Source organism: Scyliorhinus torazame, chromosome 5, assembly GCF_047496885.1.
Source record: "Scyliorhinus torazame isolate Kashiwa2021f chromosome 5, sScyTor2.1, whole genome shotgun sequence".
Taxonomy (NCBI): domain Eukaryota; kingdom Metazoa; phylum Chordata; class Chondrichthyes; order Carcharhiniformes; family Scyliorhinidae; genus Scyliorhinus; species Scyliorhinus torazame.
Genome location: NC_092711.1, coordinates 208,790,603 through 208,809,768, shown reverse-complemented (window position 1 = coordinate 208,809,768; position 19,166 = coordinate 208,790,603). Strand labels below are relative to the sequence as shown.

The window sequence follows — 19,166 nt, the reverse complement described above, 5'->3', positions numbered from 1 at the left end:
TGCAATTGGGCGGAGAACAACTTCCGATGCCAAAATCGCGGTGGGTGCCAGTTTGAAGCCAAATCAGCATGCTCTGGCACCCCTAACATGGTGTAAATGAGGCGATTGCCCTGCGGGGTGAAAGTACAGTAGGCATAAAATTAGCGAGCCTGACACCCCATGATCCGTGGCCTTCACAATTCATCACCTCCGATGGGCTGATTGCCCAATGGCGTGGTTAACGTGTGGTTATAAAGACCGTGAACCTGGCGTCCTGGCTGCTGAGCGAGAGAGGGGAGGTAGGAAATGGTGTGGAGTGACTACGGACTGCTGGCCGGGACACTGGCCACGCTGGCCGTGCTGGCAATAGCACGGGGGCCTCTGCCAGGGGCGGGGGAGGGGAGGGGGGGGAGACAGGCTGAGTAGCCGGGGTGCCTCCCCCCCCAGGAATAGGACGTTGCCCAGGCACCGACTGCCATTGCAGCAGCCATCTTGCTGACCACCCACCTCGCCCCTGGTTCGACACAGCGGCACCGGCCGTATAGGTGTTCCCACCCCCTGCTGTTACTCTTTTTAGCCTCAGTCTATTTGCTCTGACTACGTCACCTTTGCTCACGAGTCGGCAGGTATCTTTATGATACCGCCACGTGGTTCAAGTTCAGGTTATGATCAATAATACAGCACACCGCTTAGTAAGGATTAAAACAATGGTCATTTATTATATATGATGTGGAGATGCCGGCGTTGGACTGGGGTGAGCACAGTACGAAGTCTTACAACACCAGGTTAAAGTCCAACAGGTTTGTTTCGATGTCACTAACTTTCGGAGCGCTGCTCCTTCCTCAGGTGAATGAAGAGGTCTGTTCCAGAAACACATATATAGACAAATTCAAAGATGCCAAACAATGCTAGGAATGCGAGCATTAGCAGGTGATTAAATCTTTACAGATCCAGAGATGGGGTAACCCAGGTTAAAGAGGTGTGCATTGTATCAAGCCAGGACAGTTGGTAGGATTTTGCAGGCCAGATGGTGGGGGATGAATGTAATGCGACATGAATCCCAGGTCCCGGTTGAGGCCGCACTCATGTGTGCGGAATTTGGCTATGAGTTTCTGCTCGGCGATTCTGCGTTGTCGCGGGTCCTGAAGGCCGCCTTGGAGAACGCTTACCCGGAGATCAGAGGCTGAATGCCCTTGACTGCTGAAGTGTTCCCCGACTGGAAGGGACCATTCCTGCCTGGTGATTGTTGCGCGATGTCCGTTCATTCGTTGTCGCAGCGTCTGCATGGTCTCGCCAATGTACCACGCTTCGGGACATCCTTTCCTGCAGCGTATGAGGTAGACAACGTTGGCCGAGTCGCACGAGTATGTACCGCGTACCTGGTGGGTGGTGTTCTCACGTGTAATAGTGGTATCCATGTCAATGATCTGGCACGTCTTGCAGAGATTGCCATGACAGGGTTGTGTGGTGTCGTGGTCACTGTTCTGAAGACTGGGTAGTTTGCTGCAAACAATGGTTTGTTTGAGGTTGCGCGGTTGTTTGAAGGCAAGTAGTGGGGGTGTGGGGATGACCTTGGCAAGATGTTCATTGTCATCAATGACGTGTTGAAGGCTGTGAAGAAGATGACGTAGTTTCTCCGCTCCGGGGAAGTACTGGACGACGAAGGGTATTCTGTCGGTTGTGTCCCATGTTTGTCTTCTGAGGAGGTCGGTCCGGTTTTTCGCTGTGGCGCGTTGGAATTGTCGATCGATGAGTCGAGTGCCATATCCCGTTCGTACGAGGGCATCTTTCAACGTCTGTAGATGTCTGTTACGCTCCTCCTCGTCTGAGCAGATCCTGTGTATACGGAGCGCTTGTCCATAGGGGATGGCTTCTTTAATGTGTTTAGGGTGGAAGCTGGAGAAGTGGAGCATCATGAGGTTATCCGTGGGTTTGAGGTAAAGCGACGTGCTGAGGTGACCGTCCTTGATGGAGACGAGTGTGTCCAAGAATGCAACTGGTTTTGGAGAGTAGTCCATGGTGAGTCTGATGGTTGGATGGAACTTATTAATGTCATCGTGTAGTCGTTTCAGTGATTCTTCGCCGTGGGTCCAAAGGAAAAAAATGTCATTGATGTATCTGGTGTATAACGTCGGTTGAAGGTCCTGTGCGGTGAGTAGGTCCTGTTCAAACTTGTGCATGAAGATGTTGGCGTATTGGGGTGCGAATTTGGTCCCCATGGCTGTTCCGTGCGTCTGGATGAAGAACTTGTTGTCGAAGGTGAAGACGTTGTGATCCAGAATGAAGCGGATGAGTTGCAGAATTGCGTCTGGAGATTGGCAGTTGTCGGTGTTGAGTACTGAGGCTGTTGCAGCAATGCCGTCGTCATGGGGGATGCTGGTGTAGAGTGCCGAGACGTCCATTGTGACGAGGAATGTTCCTGGTTCAACTGGTCCATGGGTGCTGAGTTTCTGTAGAAGGTCCGTCGTGTCACGATAGAAGCTGGGTGTACCTTGTACGATGGGTTTCAAGATGCCCTCGATGTAGCCAGAGAGGTTCTCACACAGGGTCCCATTGCCTGAAACGATAGGGCGGCCTGGTGTGTTGGCCTTATGTATTTTCGGGAGGCAGTAGAGATCTCCAATGCGGGGAGCACGTGGGATGAGAGCACGTAGGGTTCTCTGAAGATCTGGATCTTCAGAGCATATTTATTATATACAACAAGCAATATTAATACACTAATCCTACTATCAATATAATAAACCTATCACTACTGGCCAATACTTAACTTAGGAAGAGCCCACCAGGTCAGGGAAACAAATGGCTTGTCCAATCAGATTTGGCCCGCGGGATTCAAAAGACTGCTACAGGTCGGTGGCTAGGTGACTCTACCGGATAGCGATCGCTGGATTCAAACTTACTGTTGCCGGTTGCTGTTCTTGCGAAGGTCTTGAGCAGGCGAAGAGGAGAGAGAGCGAGATCTGAACTTGGCCCCTCACTTTTATAGGGCCCAGGGGCTTCCCGCCTCCCAGGGCGGCCCTTGACCCCGAGTCCCAAGTGATTGGATTTGTCCCCAATCCCTGGGGTCGATGTGTCCAATGGTGAGGCGATTCCTTGATCGGGGGGGTGGTCGTTCACCTGTCTTTGTTTCGGCCACTGCAGGCGCCGACAGGTCTGGCCCGGTATTCAATTGCTAATATGTTGCAATTGTTCCCGGGGATAGCCGATTTAACTGCAGCTGTCTGGATAGATGGGCTGCTAACAGTCCTGAATGTAACTGCAAATATCTGGGTTGATGGGCAGTTGATCCCCCTGAGTATCGATCTGGGCCAACTTCCCCAGAGCCGAATATGCAATACTGTCTGCAGCTGCCTGCTTGTGTCTTGTTAGCTGCTTTTCCCAGCAGTCTCTCGGGTTAGCCATTTCAAACTGGGTTTTGGCCAGATTAATCGGGACGCAGCCATTTTACGTGGCTACACACCCGCCTTGTGATCCTAACGCGAAGCGTGAAGGATCACATAAATTTTGTCCTCTTCGTTTCCTGACCGAGGGTGGGGGCACCTCCTACATGGCCACTACTCTGACCCTAGCTATGCACAAAAATTTATCTAAACAATTCTTGAGGGCGCTATGTCAGGCAGGGGCATGTGTCTAAAAAAAAGTAAACTGGGAACCTCTAACTTTACCTCAACAATTCTTCAAGCATTATACAATCTTATCTCTCTAAACAGACAATAACAATCACAACATTTAATATACTCTTTCCTGGCTTGGCAGTCAAGCTCAGGATCATACATTTCCATACATTTTCTTTTTATTTACAGGAAAAACCGCCAGTGCATGTTTTGTCATTCATATGTCGCAGGGGCCTGGGGTCTGGTTATAGCCGAATATCGGGGATCGGATCCGATAGACCGGGGTTCGAGCGCGGTACGCTCGCCTTTTCCACTTGCGGAGGCGCATGGTCTGTACTGCATAACCGAGTATAGCCAATGCCAACAGTGCCTCAATGATGTATGATAGGGAGTACCAAGTTATGAACTTGGCACACCAGGATAATGCAGCGTGGTTGGTGACTGGGCCCTCGGTACTACTGGGCCGTGAAGTGTTAACAGTAAAGGGGTTTGGAATGATGGGGTCAGCGTTCCCGCGCAACCAAGTGTCCAGAACAAACATGTTGAGCATGAAGAAAGGAGTCCTCATGGCTGTCTTCATTCTTTCCTTTTCCTGTGTTCGCTGGTTTTCTCCGGACTTGGAGCTTCTGGAGTTCTGTAAGACAAGCGTAGTGTGTGTAAATACTTCGGTTTAATATCTGGTGTGTTAGTGTGTCTGTCCTTCTTGGGGCCAATTAAACCCTTATAATTGGTCACAATATGTGACTCTCCCCCCATTTTTTTTTTTCAAAACAAATGTTTGGACACGGCACACTTCCCAATGGTGGACCAGTGCTAAGTTTATCATCCAAATGTTCCAGGATGTAAATAGCATGTGGCAGCAACCCAAAGGTTGCCTAAATAAAATAAAACTGTTTTTGAAAGAAAAGGTCGAATGAGGTGTGTGTGGGCCGCGACGGGTAAGATTTTGGGTGGAGTCCCCGGGTAGGACGGCTACCAATACCGTATCTTCCCTACCCGAGCGTTTTTGACCAACGCTGTTTCTTCACTGCCTGAGCAACCAAAGAACGGACAAAAATGTAGTCATCATGGTGGGGTTACTGTTCTGATTCTACCATCAAATCAGAAGAGTAGCTATGATCGGGCGTCTGGTCTGGTGACCACGTATCTGTGGACAAGTTGGTACCACTGAACAAGCGTCTGGCTTGTCCAATTGGAAAGAGCTAAAAAGTTCAGGTGAATGGGTGTGGGGCAGTGAGAACATTTTCCTGTAGGACGAACAACATTTAACAAACAGACAGACAACGTAAAACATTCTGCAGGTTCCATCAGAATACGGGACATCATAAATCACATTTGGGCTGGGGTGTAACTAGCATATGGAGGGAGTGCAGCGTGACCAAAGAAGAAAGGAAGGAGGAGTGAAACAAAAATGAAGTGGCCTTGCTGAGATAATGCTGCCATGAGAAGTGGTGGGTAAGCGCTCACAGTTTGCATGGGGCAGCTGGGACCTTGTAGCTGCTGTGGGTGGTGTTCTCTTCCATATCGGGGGGCTAGTCTAGCTGGTGGGGGTCTCCTGCAATCTCGGGCGAAGTGTCCTGGCTGCTCACAGTTGTAACATGACCCCTGAGGCACATAAGGTGGAGCAGGCTCTCTGGTGCATTGTTCCCTTGGGTGTGGTTCCCTGGGTGGGGGGTCGGGGCTGTTGGTGTCTTTGCTGGTTCGGGGGGAATTTGTGGGCTTATCCCGTTGCTGTTTCAGGGGGGCTTGACATTCTCGTGCGTAATGTCCTAATTGTCCGCAATTGTAACATTCCGGTGGTTTCTGTGGGGGGCTGTTCCTTCCTTCGTTTACCCATGCGGGTTTCTGGTGCGTTTTAACTGGATGCATGTCTGCCTGCTCTTCCTCGGGTTCCCTAACTGCGGGTTTGTCTGCTTCTGCCTGCTGTTCTTCGGGATTTTTAACTGCGGGTCTGCTTTGTACAGACTGCTCCCAGGCGCGGGACAATCTTTTTAAAACCCATTTCTCATTGTGGGTTTCCTCTGAGGGGTCATAATTTGTACAGGCTTTTTGTCCTGCCTCTGTGGCATGGGAGGTAAGGGTGCGGGTCCATTTGGCCATGTTGTCTGCGGACAAATGGGCACGGTCTACATTTCCGAAAACGGCTTCGAAGTAAATCCACAAGCGTCCTGCGAACGCTGTGGGGTGTTCAGACTTTTTCTGTCTGCATTTATTCAGACCGTCTACGGGGTCGCCCCGGTTGTACCCGATCGCATCCAGGATCGCGGTATGCATTTCTGCAAGGGTGCCTCCTCCTACATTCTGTGGGTCGGGAAGGGCTGCTGCGACCGATGGGTCTAAGCTGAGGACCGTGAGCTTTACCTGCTCTTTCTCATCCAGGCCGTACATGGTCGACTGGTGTTTGATGGTGGCAAAGAAATGGTGTGGGTCTGAAGCGGGGAGGAACGGTGTGATTTTGGCACACGCGTCCCGTAATTTGGTCACTGTGAGGGGGGTGGAATATAAGACTTCCGCCTCGTCTGCTGTGGCGGTGCGGTGGGTTGTTACAGGGTTCATGGGAGCCTGTATTATCTGTTGTGTGGGGGGTGGGGGTGCTTTCCTCCTTTGGGGTTTTCCCTGCGCACATGCTCCCTGATCATATCTCTGCGCTGTCTCTTGCAATTTTTCCCAATCAGGGCCGTCTTCCTGGTCTAAACTTTCCCCAAAGGTTTCTTGAAATCCCTTTTGGACAGAAAGCAGTGCTTTCAAGTCTGCAATCTGCTTTCGGCACTTTGCATGGTCCAAAGTACTCTGCCTTTGTTCCGTGGTTGTGGCGTGGAGCGCTCTCAAGGCTGCCTTGAGATCTCTGCATTGTTTCTGGAGCGTCTCTACCTGGTTTTCTGTTTCTTTCTTTACCAGGACTGCACGCTGCAGGTCCTGATAAGCCTTTTCATATTGTGACTGGAAACTACTCAAGTGCGCCAGACAAGATTGGTGACCCCGTTTGGCGTCAGCCACCTCTTCGTCCTTTGCTGCTAAATTCCCTTTTAACTCCAGGTACTTTTTCTCAACTTCGCATACATCGATTTTAATCATACGATGTATGCCTTCTATTGCTTTGCGGAGCGTCCTGACGACCTCCTCTGTGCCTCGCAATTGTGCCAGACAGGACACAATTGCCATCGGCTTGCGCGCTTTCGCTAAACTCTTTTTGTGGATCTCACTCAGGTTCTCCCACCAAGTATGCCTTATACTTCCAGGACCAGGGGCGTCATTCTCCGCCGGCGAGAGTCTCCGTTTTGCCGGCGCCAGGGGGTTTCCCGACGGCGTGGGGCTGCCCCACAATGGGAAACCCCATTGACCAGCCGGTGTTACGGAGACTGCCGCCGGCCGGTCGGGGCAGAAATGTGGCGGGGCGGGTAGGAGAATTTCGCCCCTGAGTCATCGTTATTGCAGAAATCCTTCCACACGGGCCATCCTTTGCCCTGCAGAAATTTGCGGATTTCCACTTCCCAAACGGGACACTGTCCCGCTCCAACGCTGCTGACTGGTGCGACAGCAAAATCTTCGGGGTTCATGAGGCGCTGCATCGCTTGCATTGCCTGCATGGCTCTCTCTTATCTGCTCGTTACGTTCGAATTTGGAACAGGGGGCTAAGGTGGTGTGGTAGATACGGGCACGGCTTGCGCTAATTTCCGAAATACCAACTGCCGATAGTTTTGACGCAACAAAAAATCTATCAGTTTTGCCTTATAACCCTGTTAGTTACGCATGCATACACATACTTCCGAATTGTGAATTATTAACCAGAACCGCTTGAACACTTGTGGGTTTTTTTTGTTTTGTTTCCGATTGGATTCTAATTCAAAATGTTGGGGTTCTCCCGGAGTGGTTTTCCACTTCTAAGTCGGGTCCCACCAGAGTCGCCAATTATGTTGCTCTTTTTAGCCTTAGTCTATTTGCTCTGATTACATCACCTTTGCTCACGAGTCGCCAGGTATCTTTATGATACCACCACGTGTTTCAAGTTCAGGTTATGATTAATAATACAGCACACCGCTTAGTAAGGATTAAAACAACGGTCATTTATTATATACAACAAGCAATATTAATACACTAATACTACTATCTATATAATAAACCTATCACTACTGGCCAATACTTAACTTAGGAAGAGCCCACCAGGTCAGGGAAACGAATGGCTTGTCCAATCAGATCTGGCCCGCGAGATTCAAAAGGCTGCTACAGGTCGGTGGCTAGGTGTCTCTACCGGATAGCGATCGCTGGATTCAAACTTACTGTTGCCGGTTGCTGTTCTTGCGAAGGTCTCGAGCAGGCGAAGAGGAGAGAGAGCGAGATCTGAACTTGGCCCCTCACTTTTTCGGGCCCAGGGGCTTCCCGCCTCCCGGGGCGGCCCTTGATCCCGAGTCCCAAGTGATTGGATTTGTCCCCAATCCCTGGGGTCGATGTGTCCAATGGTGAGGCGATTCCTTGATCGGGGGGGTGGTCGTTCACCTGTCTTTGTTTCGGCCACTGCAAGCGCCGACAGGTCTGGCCCGGTATTCAATTGCTAATATGTTGCAATTGTTCCCGGGGATAGCCGATTTAACTGCAGATGTCTGGATAGATGGGCTGCAAACAGTCCTGAATGTAACTGCAAATATCTGGGTTGATGGGCTGTTGATAGCCCTGAGTATCGATCTGGGCCAACTTCCCCAGAGCCGAATATGCAATACTGTCTGCAGCTGCCTGCTTGTGTCTTCATAGAATCATAGAATTTACAGTGCAGAAGGAGGCCATTCAGCCCATCGAGTCTGCACCGGCTCTTGGAAAGAGCACCCTACCCAAGGTCAACACCTCCACCCTATCCCCATAACCCAGTAACACCACCCAACACTAAGGGCAATTTTGGACACTAAGGGCAATTTATCATGGCCAATCCGCCTAACCTGCACATCTTTGGACTGTGGGAGGAAACCGGAGCACCCAGAGGAAACCCACGCACACACGGGGAGGATGTGCAGACTCCGCACAGACAGTGACCCAGGCTGGAATCGAACCTGGGACCCTGGAGCTGTGAAGCAATTGTGCTATCCACAAGGCTACCGTGCTGCCCCATGTTAGCTGCTTTTCCCAGCAGCCTTTCGGGTTAGCCATTTCAAACTGGGGTTTGGCCAGATTAATCGGGACGCAGCCATTTTACGTGGCTACACTGCGACAAAGTGCTCCCCCCCCCGCCCCTGAACACCCCACCAAACCGACCGCCACCCACCGGGGGACCACCCAGGGCCACATCCATGGCAGCCCCTAGTGAGGGCAGTGCCAGCCAATGGTACCCCTGGTGGCAGGGACATGCACCAAGATCGGGGGCACCGACGGGGCGGGGGTGGGGTGGGGACATTCGTGGGCGGTGCCCGCAGTGCAAACCGGGGCCACCATGTCGTCCATGGATGGGAACGGGAATGTGTGCCATGCTAACATGTTGGCCTTTCACCCCCTGCACGGAATGGCATTCGGATGTGCCGGCCTGCTGTGACCCCGGCCCTGTGACAAGGGTGCCTGTTGACGCACGTCTCCTGGAGTGACCCGTTCTGGATGAGCCCGGCTGTTGCTTGGGCATCCCAGGTGGTGTGGTGCTGTGCTGCCCGCTGCTCACCAGATGCTTCAGGGACAGGAGGGGGTGTCTGAGTGCTGCACTGTTCCGGCACTTACCCTGCGGGGGTCACCTGCACCGGCCCCAGCTCCTACTCCTCCCTCGGGGTGCCCGATGGACCCTGAGCCACTCCTTTTGCGGGGGTGCGAGGGGAGCCATCCTTTGATGCCTCCCCTCCGCCTGGCGCTGCTAGTCCTGGAGGCCCTCACTGGTCTCGACCAGGGTCTGCACGTTCGCAGCCATGGAGCACAGGGAGTGGACCATCTCCATCTGGGACTGTGCCACCACCCTGAGGGTTCATGCCATATCAGCCAGTGACTGGGCCACGTCCCTCTGGGTCTGCGCCACCTCCCTCTGGGATTGGGCCACCTCCCTCAGTGTCCGTGCAGCGCTGGGCAGCGCCTGGGCAATGCTGCCGACATTCACTGCCATGGCCTGCTGAGACTGGGCCACGCTGAGGTGCGCCGCTGCGATTTCCAGGTGGCTCTGGCACATGGCTGCCTGTGAGAGGGCAGCCCTGTACTGGGCAACGCCCCAGAGTGCCCCAGACCTCGCACACTCTGACCCATATCCGTGTCGTCCTGAGTTGCATGCATGACCGGCACCGTCCCCTGCTCCTACGCGCAGGTGGACTCCTCCACCTGCGCTTGCAGGTGCTGGAATCCGGCCATCATCCCCTCCTTTAGTAACTGGTTCACTGACTGCACCTGCACTATGGCTGGGACTGGATGTTCCAGGAGCCCAGGACCTGTCTGGGTGGTAGCTGGCTCCTGGGGCTGGTCTGCCATCCGACCGCCCGGCCCCTCGGCTGCTCCTACCTCCACCTGCTGTACCAGATGCGATGTGTGTTACACACCAGATAGTGTTCCAGGACCCGCTTCACTCATGTGCCCAACCAAGGTGATAGTCCTTGAGATTATCATAGAATTTACCATAGAATTTACAGTGTAGAAAGAGGCCATTCAGCCCATCGAGTCTGCACCGGCTCTTGGAGAAGAGCACCCTACCCAAGGTCAACACCTCCACACCCTATCCCCATAACCCAGCAACCCCACCCAACACTAAGGGCAATTTTGGACATTCAGGGCAATTTATCATGGCCAATCCACCTAACCTGCACATCTTTGGACTGTGGGAGGAAACCGGAGCACCCGGAGGAAACCCACGCACACACGGGGAGGATGTGCAGACTCCGCACAGACAGTGACCCAAGCCGGAATCGAACCTGGGACCCTGGAGCTGTGAAGCAATTGTGCTATCCACAAGGCTACCGTGCTGCCCCTGGTGGAGGGTGTTGGAGACAGCAGTGACGGAAAGTCCGTGACCTCCTCTGACCCAAACCCCAGGGTCTCCTGAGTTTCGGGCAGAGGGCTGGTGTTCAGGTTGCTCCCCCCGTCAGTGCTCTGGCGCAGTATGGTTCGACAGCGGGCCAGAGGGAGGGGGTAGGGCGGGATTGCAATCATGGACCTGGCAAATCCGGCGCCGTTTTGCTTGGAACCAGTTGTGTTCCACGTGGCGATGGTGCTAGCCCATTTAGAGTTGCTGAATCGGTGCAGCTGTTGCACCGTTTTTGTTGTCGTAAAACACCACTGTTCCCACGCCGGCTTCAGCACTTAGTCTCAAAAATGGAGAATCCCGCCCCCTGTTTTCCTACTTCCCTCTTTCACCATGGAGGACCTGTCCACACAGATTTTTCGAGTGGGATCAGAACCCTCCTTTGTTTTTGGCAGTAGAGGCCACTTGAGGACTTTTACTGCCGGTATCTGGCATTCGTGAGGTTCCCCTCCATAAGTTATATTATCTGCCAGGAAGGTGGGGATTTGGTTATGTTTTATGGCAATGCCCCAGTCCTGAAGCATAAGGATCCACTTTGCGATTCTATTCTAACTGTCCTGTCTTTGATCCGCCAGTTCAGCAGTAACTGAATGGGGGTAAACTCAGTGAGGATCGTCAGAGGATTGAGTCCAACTATATAGTTGAAGCGGTGTACTGCCCAGAACACTGATAGGAGGTGCGTCTCGCATACCGAGAAGCTTTGTTCCACCGGGGTGAGTAGGCGTGAGATGTAGGCTTTTGGGCCGAGGCACCCGTGTCGTTCCTGGGGGCTTGTGCTAAAGACCGTTTTAATTCGGAGACTACGTGGGTGTGCCTCTTGGTCCAGGTCCAGGGGGTGTTTTTGTGTTGGGGTTCAGAAAGGGGGACTGCTTTGTTGGCGAAGCCATTGATGTGGTTTCGGCAGTACCCCGCCAATCCCAGAGAGGAGCATAGCGAGCTCACGTCCTTCAGTAAGGGAAGGCATGTTGCCGACTCAACTCGCTTCCTTTCAATCTCATGCTTTCCCTCTGTCACCACTGTACCTAGGTAGGAGACTTGGGGCTGGATTCTTTGTTCTGGAGACTAGGTCCCCATGCCGGCGTAAAAACGGTGGAGTTTCACGACGGAAAAATCATCGTGAAACAGCCACAAATTCTTTGTTCCGGGGGCACTAGCAGCCAGGCAACGTAGAGCGCCTGGCTCTAGCTGCCAATACGGCCTGGAGAATTGCCGGGTTCGTGGCCGCACATGCGCACGGCAGCGGCCTGCAGCAGCCGCGCCGTGCTTCATGGCGGATGGCACTCGCGGACCCGGTCCGCGACATAGTCCCCCCCATTTGACCCCCCCCCCCACAGTGCCCGCAGCCCCGAATATGTCCATCCCTGTCCGCAGATCGGCCCTCCCCCGGCGGTGGCTGCGCTGGACTGAGTCCGCAGCCGCCACGCCGAGTTCTCGACAGGTGAGACCACACGTATCCCAGGCCGTCGGGAACTCTGCCGGTCGGGGGCACAGCATTGGGGGGGGGGTGAGCCTCAGGCGATGGCCTGAGGCCGTGGATACGTGACGCAGCGTACTCCTCGAGTAATACTTGTGGTCTCATGATTTGGGTATTTTGGGGGTTTATTTTTATTCCTAAGTAGTGAGGCAGCTTAGCAGTTCCTTTAATAATTTTAAATGTTCCTCTCTGGTTTCCGTTTGTGGGAGGAGATCATCCACATATTGGGCGAAACATTCAGGTCTGGAAAATTGTTCCAAGCCTTTGGGCAATTTCTGGTGGAAGATGGAGGGGGAGTTGTGGAAACCCTGGGCAAACAGGTCCAGGTGTATTGCTAGCCCTGGAACGTAAAAGCAAATTTATACTGACAGTGGCACTCCTGGGGAATCCACCAGAAGCTGTTACAAATGTCTAATATCGTAAAGTATTGAACATGTGGGACTCGTCGCACGCCCCCAGGTGTCCATCTCCATGGTGTTTGTGATGAACGGTTACTGCCTTATCATCATGTAAGGTGATGTCCCCTTTAAGACCAGGCTTGGAACCCTGGGGACTCCGCCTCTGGCTCCGCCCATCTGGGAGCCATGCATAAAGGCCTGCCAAATGGTCTGTATAGCAGTCAGCTCTCGTCCAAATCTGTAGCATAGTTATTAGCCTAATAAAGCCTTCTTTAAAGTTTAATCTCTAAGCATCATTATTGAGGGTACCTCAATTTATTAGGCTAAACCAGATTCAGGATGGACGCAGGCCTAAAACCAGAGAAGCTCAATCTGGAAGCACGAACGCCGGAGGCAAAGGAAATTTTTAAATACTGGCTGCGGTGCTTCGAGGCCTACCTGGACTCCGCAGAGACTCCCATCCTGGGGCCACGCAAGCTGCGTCTACTCCACGCCCGGGTGAGTCACAGAATCTCCGCCACGCTCGAAAAGGCGACGAGTTATGAGGAAGCGATTGAGTTGCTCCGCAAGCGGTTTGCCAAACCCGTCAATGAGGTGCACACCCGGCATCTGCTCTCTACCTGCCGGCAGCGCTCGGGGGAATCGCTCGACGAGTTTGTTGAGAAACTCACCGCGCTGGCCAGGGACTGTGACCATCAGGATGTGACAGGGGAAGTCCATATGAACCTGCACATCAGAGATTCTTTCGTGTCCGGCATCCGCTCGACCTACATCCGGCAGCGACTGCTCAAAAACGGGGCAAAAGACCTCCAGGAGACGCTAACGCTCGCCTCCTCGCTGGAGGTGGCCCGACACAACTTGGGTACGTACCCCGCGGACTCTGCCAGCCCCCCCGGACTTCCTCAGACTCGCCCGTATTACAGGCCTGCGCCACGCGGCGACCCGCTCACCATGGGGGCACACCTTGCTACTTCTGCGGGCAGGGCCAGCACCCACGCCCACGCTGCCCAGCCCGCTCCGCGATCTGCAGCGACTGCGGGAAGAAAGGGCACTTTGCGAGGGTCTGCCTGGCCAGACCCAGGGGCCAGAAAAACAAAGAACAGCCGGCCCGAAAATCGGGCTCCCAGGCCCGCAGGCCTCGCAATGCTGCTGTGCCCCGACCCGACACGTCCTCTTCTGACGCGTCATCAGCCTCGTGCGAATCATGGGAGCGGCCATCTTCTCGACCTGACACGTGCGACCAACGGCAGTGGCCATTTTACGACTCCGACTACCCGCGACTGGGTGCGATCACCCTCGATCAAACTTGGCCAAAACACCTGCAGGACTCCATGATGCAGGTCCAGGTCAACGGGCACGACACTGCATGCGTCTTCGACTCCGGGAGCACGGAGAGCTTTATCCACCCTGAAACGGTAAGGCGCTGCTCCCTACGCACCCATCCCACATCCCAAACCATAGCCCTCGCATCTGGGTCCCACTCGGTACAAATCACGGGGTACTGTATTGCGGATCTCTCGATCCAGGGTGCCAAATACACCCGTTTCAAATTTTATATCCTCCCTCACCTCTGTGCCCCCCTGCTGCTCGGACTGGATTTCCAGTGCAGCCACCGAAGCCTGACACTGAAGTTCGGCGGACCCTTGCCCCCCGTTACGGTGTGCTGCCTTGCGACACTGAAAGTCGCACCCCCTTCGCTATTCGCTAACCTCACACCTGACTGTAAGCCCGTCACCACCAGGAGCCGGCGCTACAGTGCCCAAGATATGGCTTTTATCAAGTCAGAGGTCCAGCGTTTACTGGGAGAGGGGGTCATCGAGGCTAGCAACAGCCCTTGGAGAGCGCAAGTGGTGGTAGTCCGGTCCGGGGAGAAGAAACGGATGGTCGTGGATTATAGCCAGACCATAAACTGATTCATGCAGCTTGATGCGTACCCCCTTCCTCGCATCGCGGAATTGGTAAATCGGATCGCCCAATACCGAGTCTTTTCCACGGTCGACCTCAAATCTGCCTACCACCAGCTCCCCATCCGACCAAAAGACCGCCCCTATACTGCCTTCGAAGCAGCCGGCCGGCTCTTCCACTTCCTCAGGGTCCCCTTTGGTGTCACAAATGGGGTCGCCGTCTTTCAAAGGGCGATGGACCAAATGGTGGACCAGTACGGTTTGCGGGCTACATACCCGTACTTGGACAATGTCACCATCTGCGGCCATGATCAGCAGGACCATGACGCTAACCTCAAAAAGTTCCTCCAGACCGCCCGAGCCCTTAACCTGACCTATAACGAGGGCAAATGCGTTTTCCACACCACCCGGCTGGCCATCCTCGGCTATGTCGTGGAAGACGGGGTCCTAGGTCCCGACCCCGACCGCATGCACCCCCTTAAGGAACTCCCTCTCCCCCGCAGCCTCAAGGCCCTCAAACGGTACTTGGGGCTTTTCTCCTATTATGCCCAGTGGGTCCCCAAGTATGCGGACAAAGCCCACCCACTCCTAAAGACCACCACTTTTCCCCTCTAGGCTGAGGCCCAATTGGCCTTCAACCGCATCAAGGCCGACATCATCAAGGCCGCCATGCACGCGGTGGACGAAACCATCCCTTTCCAGGTAGAGAGCGATGCATCAGACATCGCCCTGGCTGCTACCCTCAATCAAGGAGACAGACCAGTAGCGTTCTTCTCCCAAACCCTCACCGCCTCCGAGATTCGACACTCTGCAGTCGAAAAGGAGGCACAAGCCATTGTGGAGGCTGTGCGGCGCTGGAGACACTACCTCGCCGGTAGGAGTTTTACCCTCGTCACCGACCAACGGTCGGTCGCCTATATGTTCGATAACACGCAATGGGGCAAAATAAAGAACGATAAAATTTTGAGATGGAGGATCAAACTCTCCACCTACCCGTACGATATCAAGTATCATCCAGGGGAGCTCAACGAGCCCCCAGATGCCCTGTCCCGCGGCACATGCGCCAACGCGCAGGAGGACCGCCTGCAAGCCATCCACAATGACCTCTGCCACCCGAGGGTTACCCGGCTCGTCCATTTCATCAAGTCCCGCAACCTACATTACTCAACCAAGGAGATCAAGGCCATGGTCAGGGCCTGCCAGGTCTGTGCGGAGTGCAAACCGCACTTCTATCGGCCAGACAAGGTTCGGCTTGTGAAGGCCTCGGGCCCCTTTGAGCAACTGAGCGTGGACTTCAAGGGGCCCCTCCCGTCCACCAACCGTTATGCCTATTTCCTCACCGTGATCGATGAGTTCTCCCGCTTCCCATTCGCCATTCCCTGCACCGACATGACCTCAGCCACGGTGATTAAGGCACTGCACAGCATCTTCACCCTGTTCGGTTTCCCTGCTTATATCCACAGCGACCGGGGTACATCGTTCATGAGCGATGAACTGCGTCAGTATCTGCTCAGCAAAGGCATCGCCTCTAGCAGAACAACAAGCTATAACCCACGGGGAAACGGGCAGGTGGAGAGGGAGAACGCGACCGTGTGGAAGGCAGTCCTTCTGGCCCTGCGGTCGAGAAATCTCCCAACCACCCGCTGGCAGGAGGTCCTACCCGATGCCCTACACTCCATTAGGTCACTCCTCTGCACGGCCACAAATGAGACCCCTCATGAGCGATTGTTTCGCTTCCCCAGGAAGTCTACCTCCGGGGTCTCGCTTCCACCTTGGCTGACGGCTCCGAGACCTGTTTTTCTCCGGAGGCACGCGAGGAGCCATAAAACGGACCCCCTAGTTGAAAAGGTCCGACTGCTCCACGCCAACCCCAGTTACGCCTACGTGGAGTACTCCGACGGCAGGCAAGATACGGTTTCCCTCCGGGATCTGGCGCCCGCTGGATCCTCCACCACAGACGCCCCTTCCCGCGCCGCTCCCCTGCAGGACCTGTCGCCCCCTACAACACACCCCCTTCCGGCCCTACCACCCGTTGGTGAGCTCCTACCCTTTACACACCCCGCCGGCGCCGGCTCCGCTACCCCCGGCCCTGCCTAGTTCCTCTGCCCCGGCTCCACTACCCCCGGCCCTGCCTAGTTCCTCTGCCCCGACCCGGACCGAAGCTCCGACCGCTGTGCTCCCGGATGTGCCCTCAACCGGGACGTCCGTGCCCGCCGCACCACCGCCCGAACTGAGGAGATCGAGGAGGACGATCCGGCCGCCGAGACGGATGGACCTATGATGGCACTTCACCCCCGCCGGACTCCTTTTTAAACAGGGGGTGAATGTGATGAACGGTTACTGCCTTATCATCATGTAAGGTGATGTCCCCTTTAAGACCAGGCTTGGAACCCTGGGGACTCCGCCTCTGGCTCCGCCCATCTGGGAGCCATACATAAAGGCCTGCCTCATGGTCTGTATAGCAGTCAGCTCTCGTCCAAATCTGTAGCATAGTTATTAGCCTAATAAAGCCTTCTTTACAGTTTAATCTCTAAGCATCATTATTGAGGGTACCTCATTGTTGCTTATATTTAACCTATTCCCATGGAGAGTAACAGTAGAAACTCTGGGTGCCGAAAAGTCTGGCTCGATCTGGGCTACGGACAGTAGAACTGTGCATTTCAATGGGGTTCGATGATCTCCTGCTGGGTCTCAGTAAAGTGCGATGATCTTTGATGGGTGATTGGTGGGACAGGTCCAGGCATGTTCTGGCAGCTTGTCGGTTGGTTGTGTATTTGACTTTGGTCAAGTCTGAATTCCAACAGCCTGCCTGAGGTTTGACTGCCGTATGATTTTAAAATGCACAATTCTTTCATTTAGGATATCCAATTTAATCGGGAAAATTCTTTAATTTAAAATACCCAATTTTAATCCTGGAATGGAAAGTTATACCCACTGCGCTGTTCTCTGTTTTCCAGCAATCAGCTGGTAGATTGAAAACACTGAACCCCACAGAGAGACTCTGCAATTCACAACCACCAAAATCCCCAAATGATCAGCACCTCTCAGAGTTTTACATGAGTTTATTGTCACATTTTAGTTAAATACTCACCGTTTCCTCTGGAAGGTTTGTCTGAATGTCATTCTGTGAGAACTCAGCTAAAGAGAATTTTTTCTGGTCCATTTTTGTAAATTAATGAATGATTCTCCACTTGCTCAAGGGTTGGATGGAAAAATTGAGGACACTTTTGTCCAAGTTAATTTTCAAAACTTTTCTTGTTCAAGTCTCTCACTACAAATGATTCTGTTTCTCACCAGGTAACAACTCGTCCACCGTCAAAGTTCACTCTCTTACTCTGGCAAGTGAACTGGTGATTTACTCAGATTCTCATCATAACCTCACAGAACATGTGACCCATCAGACAATTTGAATGTTTTGAATGCTAAATACCCCCAGTGCAGACTATTTGCATTTCCTTTAAAATATTCAGTGCCACCATATGGAATGTCTGTTCCAGTGACACTGAGACTCTCTGGGCTGGATTCTCCATTACTGGGACTATGTCCCCACTCCGGCATCAAAACCGTGGAGGTTTACTCCTGAAAATCCTGGAAAAAAGGGACACCAATTCCCAGCCCTGCAGGGGTCTAGGAGGGACCCAGAGTAAATCCCGCAGCTTTTGCTGCAGATACGGGCCCCCTCACTTCCGGGTCAGAGGCCAGACATGTGCACGGCGGCAGCCTCCAGCGGCTGCCCCGGGCTCCATGGCGGACTCGGGCCACAGAGGTAGACCCACAAAGGAGACCCCGAGAGTCCGCCCGCCCGACACTCAAACCCCTCACAATCATTCCGCGGCTGCCTATAAGGCCCCCCCGCCCCCGGCCTCCGATCTGGGCAGCCAGGGCGGCCCTTGACTGATTCCGCAGCTGCCACGCGTGTATCCCGACGGGTTCGAGCAGGTTAGTTCCACGCCGTTGGAACTTCGGTCGGTGGGACACAGGGTGACGGAGCTGGCCTTTGGCAATGGCGCCCGGCGGCGCTGCGTACTCCCCGGTGATGGTGCTTTCCGGGGCCAGCAGAATCGGTGACCCGGTGCTCGTCCCGATTTCTTGCGCGAATGTCGATTGCCCCCGCGCTGGCCGCGAATTTGCGTGAGGGTGCGGAGAATCCAGCCCCCTGTTCCAGTTACACTGTGATTCTCTGTTCCAGTGATACTGGGACTCTCTGTTCCAGTTACACTGAGACTCTCTGTTCCAGTGATACTGGGACTCTCTGTTCCAGTTACACTGAGACTCTCTGTTCCAGTTACACTGAGACTCTCTGTTCCAGTGACACCCAGACCCTCTGTTCCAGTGATACTGGGACTCTCTGTTCCAGTTACACTGAGACTGTCTGTTCCAGTGACACTGAGACTCTCTGTTCCAGTGACACTGACACTCTCTGTTCCAGTTACACTGAGAATCTCTGTTCCAGTGACACTGAGACTCTCTGTTCCAGTGACACTGAGACTCTCTGTTCCAGTGACACTGAGACTCTCTGTTCCAGTGACACTGAGACTCTCTGTTCCAGTTACACTGAGACTCTCTGTTCCAGTGACACTGAGACTCTCTGTTCCAGTGACACTGAGACTCTCTGTTCCAGTGATACTGGGACTCTCTGTTCCAGTTACACTGAGACTCTCTGTTCCAGTGACACTGAGACTCTCTGTTCCAGTTACACTGAAACTCTCTGTTCCAGTTACACTGAGACTCTCTGTTCCAGTGACACCGAGACCCTCTGTTCCAGTGATACTGGGACTCTCTGTTCTAGTTACACTGAGACTCTCTGTTCCAGTGACAATGAGACTCTCA

The 19,166-nt window shown here is 53.7% G+C and overlaps 1 protein-coding gene across 1 annotated transcript; it reads right to left on the bottom strand.

Moving 5' to 3' along the window:
- Positions 1–678: 678 nt before the first annotated feature.
- LOC140420918 (uncharacterized) lies at positions 679–17,658 on the bottom strand. The gene is made up of 2 exons (XM_072505066.1): positions 17,428–17,658; positions 679–4,227 (listed from the first exon to the last, which is right to left on the bottom strand). The coding sequence occupies exon 2, from the start codon at positions 2,379–2,381 to the stop codon at positions 951–953; it is 1,431 nt and encodes a 476-aa protein (XP_072361167.1). The 5' UTR covers positions 2,382–4,227; positions 17,428–17,658; the 3' UTR covers positions 679–950.
- Between the last annotated feature and the right edge of the window lie 1,508 nt (positions 17,659–19,166).

Excerpts from the sequence above, each read along its gene's own strand:
- LOC140420918 (XM_072505066.1), bottom strand. The coding sequence starts at position 2,381 with ATGGACGTCTCGGCACTCTACACCAGCATCCCCCATGACGACGGCATT.